This window comes from Falco naumanni, chromosome 19 (assembly GCF_017639655.2).
Source record: "Falco naumanni isolate bFalNau1 chromosome 19, bFalNau1.pat, whole genome shotgun sequence".
NCBI lineage: Eukaryota > Metazoa > Chordata > Aves > Falconiformes > Falconidae > Falco > Falco naumanni.
This window is the reverse complement of record NC_054072.1, coordinates 896,137-908,522: the sequence shown is the minus strand read 5'-3', so window position 1 is coordinate 908,522 and position 12,386 is coordinate 896,137. Positions and strand designations below refer to the sequence as shown.

At 43.5% G+C, this 12,386-nt stretch overlaps 1 protein-coding gene across 1 annotated transcript in view; it reads left to right on the top strand.

Moving 5' to 3' along the window:
* The window catches only part of ANTXR1 (ANTXR cell adhesion molecule 1), a 111,135-nt gene that overhangs the window by 31,234 nt on the left and 67,515 nt on the right, over positions 1-12,386 (top strand). The window contains exons 10-12 of the mRNA XM_040618155.1: positions 88-186; positions 10,788-10,857; positions 11,147-11,225. Coding sequence (XP_040474089.1) covers positions 88-186; positions 10,788-10,857; positions 11,147-11,225 — 248 coding nt within the window. The remainder of the gene's footprint in view (positions 1-87; positions 187-10,787; positions 10,858-11,146; positions 11,226-12,386) is intronic.

Sequence of the window (12,386 nt, the reverse complement as noted above, 5' to 3'; positions counted from 1 at the left end):
GTGAAAACTTTTGGCATATGTGCCTTGTCTAAATGACCGTTCTTTGCCTTGCTATGTATCAATGATCTACTGTTTCTTTTGCTACAGAGTCGTTTCAGGTTGTCGTGAGAGGAAATGGATTTCGACATGCCCGTAATGTTGACAGAGTGCTCTGCAGTTTCAGGATCAATGACACGGTTACTCTCAGTAAGCTGTTTTGATATATATATTTTTTTTTTCTGATTCTGCACTGGCAGACTTCTGCTTGCAAAAGATTTTGGATCTTCAAATACGTTGACTGTGAAGGTAATAATAATTATGGGATGAGGAACTATTAATTTGCAGAATGGAGAAGAGGTGATTTTTCTAGAGGAAAGCTGCTGCTGGTATTGTATACTGCGACTCTGACAGCAAGTATGTGAGAAGCTTGAGCAGCAAAGAGGACGAAATATAGAAGAGAAGGAACTTGCCTGTAAAGAGTATTTATATGTGTCTTGCTGGGTTAAGTATGTAGTGATATGAGTTCTGTTTCTCTCCTTACCTATATTTTGTGGTACTTAGCAGGCGTGGTCATGCATCTTAAATAAACACAATTGTTGGAAGCTGTGTTGGAGCAGTGGCGAAGGTATAGCTGTGCTTCTGTGGGTGCAGCTTGGAAAGATTTTTCCTCTACAGAGTCCACCCAGCAGAAGAACCAAAGTTAGAGAAGCAAATTGGACCCTGAGTGTCTGGCCTTTTTGTGAAGTGTACTGATAGCTGGAAGGCCTAATGATCCTCTTGTTCTCATCTGGCATGCCTGCAAACCCACATAGGAAACCAGATAGCGTAACTCAGCTAACACCACCAGTGACAGTAGAATTCATCTTTTCTAACATGGAATCAATTTGGAAGCTGCCTGATGGTTTTGGAGGCAGTCCTGACCCTTTTGAGTAAAACCTAAATGCATTAATTAGTTTCTTACATGTGGAAGTCTAATGGCTTGATGTTGGATTTGCTTGTGCTTTGAGCATCTGTGTAATTTGCTCTTTGGAGCAGGGGAAGAGTTTGCTAAGGCTGTTTGCCCTGTTGGGAATGCCACTGAGCATTCAGTGCAGGTATAGGACAGTGAGTGTATGTAATTTATCCTAAAGGGCTTTTGTACTGTTATGCTGGCTGCCTCTGTAGTAGGCAGGTTCTGGAATTGCTATCTCTTGTGTCACTAAGCAGAAAGCTTGGCTGGCTGTGGTTCGTATTTGCTTAAGCAGTTATGGTGAGTGCTGAGGACATGAAGATCAGGAGCTGGAGGGCTCAGTGTCCAGGGAGGAGCAAGTGGCATTGGAGGGGGGGAGGAGGGAAGGAGAGGGATCTGGGCTGGGTAAAAAAGCACTGGTGTGGGAGGGATATGGTGAATTAACTGCTTTGGAGGCACCTCCATGCAGCCCAGATCTAAGTGCTGGAGATGTGTGAGCAAGTGAGGGGTGGCTTTCAAACAAAGAACAGCAGAAGCAGCCACGGATTCACTTATTTTCTTTCTAAGCTCCATAAAATCAGAACCAAACCTGACATGTGGCTGGAACTCCTTAAATCTGGATCATGGCTGTATTTAGATGTTGAACCATGTTCGGTTTCTCCCTAGAGCTCAGATCCAAAGTTTTGTTTGGATCCTATGTGTTATAAAGTCACCCATAGTTCTCCAGAGCTAGGTAGGAAACCTTCCCTTCTCTCTTCACCTGGAAGGTTCCAATGGAAATGAAATTGCTGTTCAAATATTTACAAGTTTTCTTTTCATCAAAAGTCTGAAGCCATGTGGTACAAACCCATAAGCCTCTGGGTTTGGCTGCTGGAAGCCGACAGTTTGTAGCATCCTTAGTTTGCATGTCTGCTGTCTTTTTTTCAATTAAAACATGAATATCCTGTATTAAACATAACATTTGGGTGAAAACTTCCACTTTGTGGAGGAGCTACTTTCAGTTAAGGAGAAGCATTAGTGGAGAATTTTTCAAGCAGTCATATTTTATGCCAAGAAATGCATGGATGTGTATAATGGAAGTTCTAGGAGTTACAAGACCACGGCTCAGCATGACAGAAGACTGTAAAGCTGCAAGATTTAGGGGTGCCCACGTCACCCTGCTGTAGCTTGGCCTGGCCTTGTTTTAAGCCCTGAACATCCCTTAGGCCAGATTTCCCTTTGAGAGACCTGAGCTGTTGATGATTTCTAACGGAAGGTGGCTTGGGTCAGTGTGTGCACCATTTCAGATCCACCAAGGGCCAGATTTGCAGCCTGTGTAGGGCGGGGATAAGAGCTAGGTTTGGTCCTTCTTTAGTGGAAGGACATCATTACTCTACTTCCCCAAACTCCTTTCCATTTCTTCTATAAATAGCTTTCAAGAGCTGCAGCACAAAGGTCTTTGAGAGTTAAGTTCTGAAAGCCTGAAAAACTTGGATCTTGGGCTTAATTTGAACTTTTTTTGAGGAGCTTTAAAATAATCTGTGTCTTTAAGAGAAAAAAACATTGGAAGGTGTATATGAATGGAGTAAACTCTGCTACCCCGGGTTTACAAATGGGGGAACTGAAGTTACAGTACTGAAAGTAGCTGCTCCAAGTGAGCTGATTGCAGGCAAGCGGGCGGATGTCCTGACACCCAGCCTAGCGCTCTTCCTATACTGGTTTGTGGGGCCTCTTCAGAAGCTAGAGATTTGGTGCAGGTCTTCTTTCTGGATTGCCTGTTCTTCATTTATTTCTGCCTTCATATCCGTCGAACAACTGCCCTTCTTATGGCCCCCTTTACACTGTGAATCCAGGACTCTGAGCCTGAATGGAAGGTGAAACAGCTACTGTTCCTGCCAGCAGCTTTGTGAGTTATGGAAGTGATACTGATGCTATCCTTTTCTCTCTTAGGTAAAGTCTTTTCAGCACTTGACTTGCTTTCCCTCCAGAGAAGACTACTCGCTCCCTTGTCATTAGCTTGAAAGTTACCTCTCTTACCTGAGGCTATGCTAGCTGTGACCTGCCAGTTGCATCCCAGTTGATTCTCAACTCAGCTTCCTAGGAGCTGGCTGGCTCTGGAGCAAGGCATTCATTCCTGGAAACATCCTAAAGTCCTCACAGAGCTAAGAATGTCATCCATCAACTTTCCACTATTCAGTGTCCTGTCTGTGGAGACACAGAAACATCCAGTGTTGCCAATGGGAGGAACTGTTTGCGAGGGTTACCTCACTCCCAAACACTGTGACCTGGTGTTGGTGGGGTGAGGAGAACAACTCCTTCTCTTCTTGTGCGCTGACTGCTTATCTAGCTGAGTAATTTATTACGGTGTCTGTCATCATAATTTCATAGTAGCTTTCAGGAAAGATCAGTTTATCTTAGTGCAACCCATGGACTTTAATTTGAAGCTGTCTTCCTGTGCCCACAAAACGACTGTGGAAATTGAGGAGATGAGCCAAATATGTTTCCTGCCCCCCTGACCTGATGCATTCATTGTGTCCTGAATCGATGCATAGGTGAAAAGTGAGCTCATTCTCCTTGGCACCGCACCAAGACTTCTCAGTTCATTTTGCACTAGTCTGTCTGATGCAGTGACCTGCAAGCAGAGAGGCTGCAGACAGTTTCTGAGCTCAAACCATTTCCCCACTGAGGGAACTCAACAGTTGCTCATCAGTGTTCTCAACCCCCAGTCTCTCCTGGTGGGACCTGGCACAGCTCTGTTAAGTTTAAGTTGCTTTATGTGAGAACGTATCTCAGTGTTTCGCTTTACTGGAGCCTGCAGCTCCAGCCTGCATTCTTAGTGTGCCTTTGGCACTTAAATGCAAACAGCTTACTGTAAGAGTTAAATAAATTAGAATTTTATGGAAACCTTATGGAGATTGGATAGTTCAGTTATTTTTGATTGCTTGAAACCTCTCGGCCTCTGATTGTATCAGGGAGGGAGAGAGGGATTTTTAAAGATAACGCTAAGCCAACAGTTCCTGAAACCTTAAATTATCCCAGATGAGATGCAGGCCAGCACAGCTAGGACTCACTGAGGTAAAGGGCATGAGCTAATAGGTTTTTATTGGGATTATTGGCAGAGAAAAGTGGCAGGTGAAGAGAGCATCAGCTCATAATGTTCATAGCTTTGGGATAAAAAAAGGAACATCTGTAGAAACCATGAAGAATATTTGGCTGAGCAGAACTGTAATCAGATGCATGTTCAACAGCAGGATGTTTTCTGCCAGCAGCAGGACCTAGGAGAATTGGTTTCAGACTGCACAGAGTTAAAAGTAATTATGCAGTGCAGTGATTTATGACTGCTTTGTGGTGCTAAAATGTCTTTGTCTGCCCAGATTGTGCAGGATCCAGCAAAGATAGTTCTGGGCATAGAGACGAGCTTTGTCCTAGACAATTTAAAACTGAATCAAGAGATGAAAGATCAGTGAGGAAACAGCATGCCCTGCAGCAGGGGTGGGGCTAGATCTTTTGCATTCTAGTGAATACTCCGGACACTTGGCCGAAACTGTTCCTTTGGACAAACTCGCCTGATTATTTTTTTTTTTTTCTCCAGCACTGAGTACCAGAAGTGAGGGGAAAATGAGGCAAAGACATTGGGAGCAGGACTTTGCCAGGTACCAGTGGAGAGTGAGCTGTATAGGGAACTGTATCCCAAAACTGCCCAACAAACGCCTTTTAAAAGTGGTCTTCTGTTTTTAAATCCCTAGCAGGTTGCTCTGTTTTCCCTGACTTTCCTTTCTCCTGGCAGCACGGTACTTTTCTGGTGATACCTTCTTTACTTTCTCACAACGTGGTCACTCAGCACAGTAATGTTTTGCTTTGCAGTTCCACACACTAATCCCCAATTTCCCCACTTGATCATGTCACTTTAACTCTCCACTGAACCTCTTCCTTTCATGTCCTTATAGTAGCTTTTCCCTCTTTCTACTATGGTAGAAGAGAACTTCCATTACTGTGTACTAACTCCATCAGGTGTTTTTGAGAGTGTGACCTTTATGAAGGACACAATGTATGCCTCTAATGTGAAAACATACACCAAGGTGAGCTTGGAATCCTGTTTTGAAGGATGACTCTGCATGACGGAGAATATGAAAACAGAAGAAATGGTCACACTTCCTTCATAGGCTCTCCTAGCCTCCAACAAATTGCAGTGTAAGAACTTTTAAAATGGGATTCCTGTGCATTTACCTCCAGCAGACTTCTCTGCAACTGTCTAGGCTGAGTGTGAAGGAGCAAGCACAGGGCAGCCAGGAAACTTGGGCTGAACGAGGAGGAGAATCTCTGTGGAATGTGAAGTGCTTTACTAAGCTCACTTTTTTATACTGTCTGCTGCCGGGGAACCAAGATGGTCTCTTGCTGCGACACCAGTAGATCTGTACAAATAAGTACACTGGAGCTTATGGTAACAGCTCTGAGATTGCAGTGGAGCTGTTGCAGTGCTGGAGCAAGACACTCCTGCCCAGGGCTGCCCCTGTCGTATGTGCTGCTCTCCTGAGCCACCCGTTGTGCGCATGAGCAAATGAAGTGTGGTGCTTTGTCAAGTTCTGTTAGTAGCCTTGCAGCTATGTGTGCTTGTTGAACAGAGCTGCGGGCACAGCAGATGAACCCACCAGAGAAAAAAGCAATTCCTTCCAGATCCTTTCTCTCCATCTAGAGATTGTTATGAATGTGATATCATTGTTCTGTGCTTATCTGTTTCTTTCCCCCTGTCTCCTAACTCTGCTCTGAATGGCTTTGGCATTCAAAGCTCCCTACACAAAGCAGAGCAATTATAGTATGATCTCAATGTGGTTTTCATTACAGCATTAACAAAACATTTCTTATTTATGGGTATTTCTCATAGGCAGTTTCTCTAGCTCAGAGAGTATTCCAGTGTCTTTCTACATTCCTATCTCCCCACAAAATGGGTTTGAAAGAAAAACTTTTCTTGCAGAGTTGTCACAAGGAGTGGCATAGGAGGAGTCGTCAGCCAGGAGGAACAGAGACTGTGCTGTGGGAGGCAGTGCAGAGAATTATGGAGGTATTTTTTCTCATCTGAGGTGTCAAAGGGACGATGGAAGTATTCAGGCTCACGATGGCTCAGGGCTACCCATCAAGAGTGGGCTGAGGTGCCGACAAGAACAGCCGCCTTAGCACAGATGTTCCTGAGGGAGTCTTATGTGAGAGCAGCCAGGCTCCCACCCCCAATTTGGCTGTATTTGTCTAATAGTCCAGAGTCTTCTCTCTTGCTGAAACAGAAGAGTTCTTTTGTCTCTTTAAAGCATTTTTGGAGATGTGCTTTAGTTGAATGCAAATCATAAGTACAGGGATAACAGAGGGAAATTGTTGGTCTGTGATACATGGGAAGTTTGGCAAACAGCTTTTGAAGCCTTTTCTGGACTAAAATACTGCTGATATTGCGAGTCCAACAAGCAGCAGTTGTGATATTGTGGTGGCAATTTGAAAATGTGCTTTTTAAAATGCTTCTGTAAGGGATCTTTGCAGTTACTTTTCAAAATGCCACTTGGTTCTTGGATGAACCGTTAACCAGAGAAAAGGCCATTAATTTTTGCTTGGTTATATGGCTAAAAGAAAGTACTACTATCTGTCTTGGTCACCTTCTTTGGGGTTTTATGCCTCTCTTATTGAGGTTTGCTCTTCTGTGTTAAAACATCATGCATATATTGAGCCTTTTATTATTATGGTTGGGAAGTACTCCAAGGCTGGCTTGCCAAAAGGTTACACCCTGTTAATGGCAAAAGAAACTATTCACTAATGCTGGGAATAATAGATTTTACAGGCTACAGATAGTTATTAAAAGGTGTAGGAATGCTGGGTAGCAAATTACAGGAATTTGAGCAGTAGCAAGTACCTTGTTGAAAGGGCATCCACAGAAAACAGATGTATTTTGTGAGATGTTTGGCCCTTCTGCATTTCTGCACACTGCTCTGAAAGGCCTTAGGCCTTGGGACTGCCTAGTTTTAGTTGCCTATGTGTGCTGTGTCCTGTAGGTTTTTTTTATATAGTGAGAATCTTATTTGACTTGATAGAATGATTAGAGCTGCACAGGTAAGGAGCAAATTATGCCCATTACTGTAGGCAGACTTTCTCAAAAGCGAGGCGTTGCAGAATCTCCTGAAGATGCCCAAGCTCTGCTCGTGATTGGTGTCTGAGATGTGATCAAGGCCTGGGCATCCTTGCTGTAACATTGGCAAAGGAGGCAAAGTGATTTCTTCACGGTTATGCAGCCAGCTAGCAGCTGAGCCAGGAACAGAAATCACTTCCTGGGCAGCAAAGTCAGCGACATCGAGCCGAGTGCTCCGCCTCCCGCCTTCCACAGCTCCTCCACTAGTATTGTCAGCTGAGAGGAGGCCAAACCACAAAACTCAGTTTTGGCATGAGATCTAGAGTTTGGGAGCATTCGAGCCCATCTCTTACTGCACAGGAATACAGCAAGTTTTTTTCTGTAGCAGACAAGAAAAGCGGCGTTCTTTCAAATGCATCCTGCAGATACAGATGCAATAGCAGATGGGAAGTGTTGTTTTGTTTGGTTTCCCTATGTAAGTTTTCCAGCAAGGAGTCAGATGGCCAGAGTTATGCAAACCAAATGGATCGTCCTTTGTTTAGAGCAAAGGAAAATAATCACTAATTTTTGTGGTGAAACACAAACATTCTCCAAACAAAATAACCTCTCCCTATAGCCAGCCTGGCCAGCCATGAGTTCCCCCTCTTGGGACTCTGAGTCTGATAAACTTTCTAGAGAGGCATAGACTTTAATGCAAGTTGAGGGTGGGAAGGGAGAGAAAGAGAAACAAAAAAGCAAATGAGATCTATCTAAAAGGCCTTGCAAAATTAAGCCAGCTTTTGTTTTAGTGAATGCTGGCACGGAGAATTCTTTGGCCTTTGCTGCCAGTGTTAGCAGAGGAGAAAACAAGACATCGGTCTTCATTCTCTTGGCATGTTTGCGCTGAGGCGATGTCATAAATTTATGGGAGTTAATGGTATCTTCATAAATCAGGGTGAGAACAGAACTGTAGGGCCAGATTCACCGCCACTGTGCATCTGCCTTGCTTGTGCAAAGTGGGAAATGCTGGTGGTTTGATTTGGTAACTCCATTGCAAAACTGAATGCCTGTAGATGATGCAAGCGCATCATAAATCCAGTGCCTGTGCTGCAGGCGATAGGAAGTGAGGAGTGTGCACTGTATCGCTACATTGCATGCTGTAAGTGCCTACTGTCTGTCTGCCTTTCTTTTAATGAGGAAGAAAGTATGGGGCTAGCAAAGGAATATCGCATGCTAAAAACATCTGCTGCTAACATTTAGCATAGTGGAAGTGTTCTTGTGTGTTCTTGCACTGAGGCTATGGGAAAATAGCAATAATATGGTACTTTCCAGGCCAACAGGAGCAGGGATCTAGAGTGATCACAGGAGCTTGAAGACTGCTCTCAGTAGGTGAGCCATGACGCAGAAGCCAGGCCTATCTGTGAAAACCATATGGCTGGCTAAAATAACGCACTTTCAGCTGTTTGCCTGTGTCAAACAGTCCTTAACAAAATAATTGCTGTGGGTAACCCAAAAATTCAAATGTGTAGGCATGGGGTTTGCTGGAAGCTGGAAACATAAGGAAAACTTCAGGGAAGGTTACAACTTTTCATTACTATTTTATTTTTCTTTTAATGGAGTGTAAAACCTAAACATTTCCTAACCTGCCTGAGGAAATAATTGTTTATACTGCTGCCAAAGCAAAGAAGTACACCTGTACGAAGTAGGGATTATAATGTGTGATAGGAATTACTAAAGCAATATTACTGCTTTCTAGAATTTTGAGTTCAGTGGAAACCTCTCTTTTAGGAACATCTAGGAAAGAATGTTTGACTTGGTGAGTCCTGCTTCTTCATGAGGGGACAAACTCTTTTAGTCTGTATCTCTGATCTTCATGCCTCATCCAGTGCAGAAAAATGTGCTGCGTGACCCTGCTTCTGAGTGAACGCTGCTGAGCTAACCACCGAGAGTGGGGCCAGGGTCAGTAGTGCTCTGCTGCTGTTGCTCTAATCATCGTTAGGCACCATGTGAATGAATTTATCTTGGCAGCCAAGTATGATCAAGGCTCACAGCTGATGCAGAAATTACTTCAGACAAGGTTGCCACTTTTTCTTTGGCTTGTGTCTCTTCATGGCTTTCCCTCCTTCCACTGGCACCTTAAATGGAACTGCAACTTGCACAAGTTTCCTCAAAACCAAAAGACCAGACAGTCAGAATAGTGCAGATCTTCATTAGATTGCTAAATGATTTGGTTAAACTTTTAACCTTGCTCCCTTCTGTTCCCTGCTGCTGTCAGTGATGCACTGAACACTGTAACCTTACTTCCATGTTGGCAGTGTTACGAACACCCCAGGCAGTTAATTAAGTGCACTGTGCAGTTGTGAAGAGACTTTAGATGGTCAGAGACCCCAGGTTTGCTGTCTGTATTCCAAATAGCAAAGCAAGGTTGTGGTAATTTGTACTCCAGTTTCAACGTGGCCCCACAGAATGAAGGTCTCCTCCACCCTGCCATGTACAGAGATAAGATTCAAGATTTGGATTGAAGATGAGATTTGAAACCGACAGGTTTGAAAGGCAAGGGGGAAAGAATCTGCCAGGAGAGGAAGGGTTTTCAAACAAAATGAAAATTTCAACTGGAAAATTTTAGTAAGCTGATAATATTGATAACAGCTCGTTTCAGGTCTATAAGCATCTCTATAGAAGGCCCTAGAGATGGTTAAGTACAGCTGGTAGAAAGCTTCCTGATGCAGTGACGTGCTTCTGGAAAATGCTGATTCAGCAGAATCAACCCCTTCTGTGGGAATGTGTGGTTTCCAGTCCAAAAAACAAAACCCACCCAGCCTGTCTGCCTGGTTTTCTGCCAATCTGCCCAATCTCTAGTCAGCTGGCGAACGGGCTGGGAAGTTTCTTGGGATCCCCATCTGTCTGGTCACCAGAGTGATAGTGTAAAGTTCTGATTTAAGTCTACAAAAGAAGAATATTAACTAATAATGTTCCTGTTTCCCAGCGTATTGATTATTCTTCTGACTCCACTTTAAAAAGCATACTATAATTCAGGTTGGAAGTTTTAATTTAGGTTCAGTCGAATCTGCCTTGAAGTACAAAATTTCCCATAATATACAATTTTCTTAACTCAGCTATTTCCAATTATATGTAATCTGTTGCAGCTCCATCTGGTCTCCTGTATGGAGTGGCTGTGGTAATTTACTGTGACCATTCAAAAAAAGCTTTGTATCTTCAGTTTTGTTGTGGCTCGGCTATGTGGCATGGTAGATTTCAACAGCACGGAGCAGCTGTAGGAACAGCGAAGGTGCTGCATGCAAGATGTGAGTAACAGGTGGTGCAGAGCCCCGAGGTGTTCAGCTCTGCAGGGGCAGGCAGTCCTCAGCCCTTTTGTAGAAACAATGGCACAACGGGCTTTGTGAAGCGACATTTCACAGTGAGAATGAGAGCTTGCTATGGCAGCCTGAACACAAGACTGTTTTCACAAGGGCTCTGCAAAGAAATGAGGAACAAGGGTGAGGTGCCACATTTCCTCATCTTTCTCAAGGCAGGTAAATGTAAGGTGTTGAATTTTATTTTTTTTTTCCCCTGAGGTGCAGGGTATCTGCAGTTACTCTGCATTTACTCTGTAAATTCATGGGCTAAAAGCATGCCTACAGTTACCTCCGAATAACTGCTGTGCAGTAGATTTTTATCCCTCACACAGTGTTTTATCTTGTTTATGTATTGAGAGCAAGGAAAAACTTTATTTAAGTTTGGTCTTTGAGACTTGTATTACTGATCTGGTAATAAATCCCAATATTTCTTTTTTTCCAGATGAGAAGCCTTTTGTAGTGGAAGATACCTACCTACTCTGCCCAGCACCTGTGCTACGAGAAGTTGGCATGTACGTTTTCTCTACATACTCAAGTATTTACTTTGCCTGTGGGAAAATAAGTCTGCATCATCTCACTATATTCTGTTGTTGCTATAGGCCTCTAATTCTGGTGTCTCTGGTGCTTGTTGGGTTAATTGGCAGTTGTGCATTGGAGCACAAGGGAGAGAGCACCATCAGTGTGAATTAACCTGTACAAAAGGCTTTTCTGTGCATCAGGAGCCCATGTTCTAGAGGATATAATCTAGTAGAGGATTGTGGGCTAGCTGGCCTGACTTGTCTCTTGTGGGTTTTTTTCTAGGGAAGCAGCTCTTCAAGTCAGTATGAACGATGGTCTGAGCTTCATCTCTAGCTCCGTCATCATCTCCAGCACACACTGTGTAAGTTTCAATTCATGTGCCTAAAATGATTCAGTGGGATAGTGGCACTTAAACACAGATGTTTGTTATACTGGTATTAGAGCTTCCAAGCTGAGTAAGTTTGGTGTACAAAGAACCTGTTTCCCTTTTTTAAAGGTGAGCTTGTGAGTTTGGTAAATACAATATTTTGTGTATCGTGTGTGCTGTAATGTGGCAAAGCTCTTGAGTCTCCAGTAAACACCTCGGACTGTATCTGCTGTAAGATGCAGACCAGAACAGGTCTAGCAGCAGTAGCCAGTGGCCTGGAGGTACCTATACTCACTGCACGGTGAACAAGAAGCAGGTCTGCTGGCTTTGTTAGCTAGCCTGTTTCCTCTACAACAATGGTGCTGCTAATTGTGAAGACCGTATGGCAGTTGTGATCACAACCTTTGTCTGGAAACCAGTATGGTTGCCAAAAATAATGTGGGAGATTCTCCACTGAAGTAGCTGGCTCACAGCTGGCATCTTTCGTTGCCAGTAGTGAATTGCTGCACTCAGTCTCTGGTGGAATCAGGCAAAGAATGATGAAGCCGTTATAATTCACGGTATTGCTGAAGATGCTGCCTCTGTTAAGTCATGGCTGATGGGAATAGAGTATGAAATGACTTGTGCTAAAGGAGGTAGTGGAGGAATTCACCTGCAGTTCAGAGAAGTCCTTCATGCTTCAGCATTATTCATGGGAAGGCCTATCTTCCATACAGGGAATGGTTGAGGTGCTGCTTTACTACTCCCGTGTACTGACTTAAACTGTTTTTTGGGAAACCAGAGTAGTCTCGCCAGAAAGACTCTGCTTTTCTCCCTACCCAGGAAAGGCACATTGTGTTTCCATACAGAATAACTGGAAGGTGAAGCTGTAGAACATCAGATTACCAGAAGTGCTCTGTGGTCCCCAAGGGCTGATGCACAAGATGAAGGAAGTCTTTTATGTCACTTGGTCTTGATACTTGTTCAACAAGGACAAGATTGTATGGAGAGACAGTTTTCAGAGCTTACATGAGGGGTTATATTCCAAAACTTACAAAGACTTCATTATGCCTTTAAAGAAGGGAGTTTATTTTAATAGTTAATTTTTTAGTTCAGGTTCTCTTTGCTCACTGGCAAAAATGTATTTGCGTTTTGTCAGCAAATTACAGGAATATT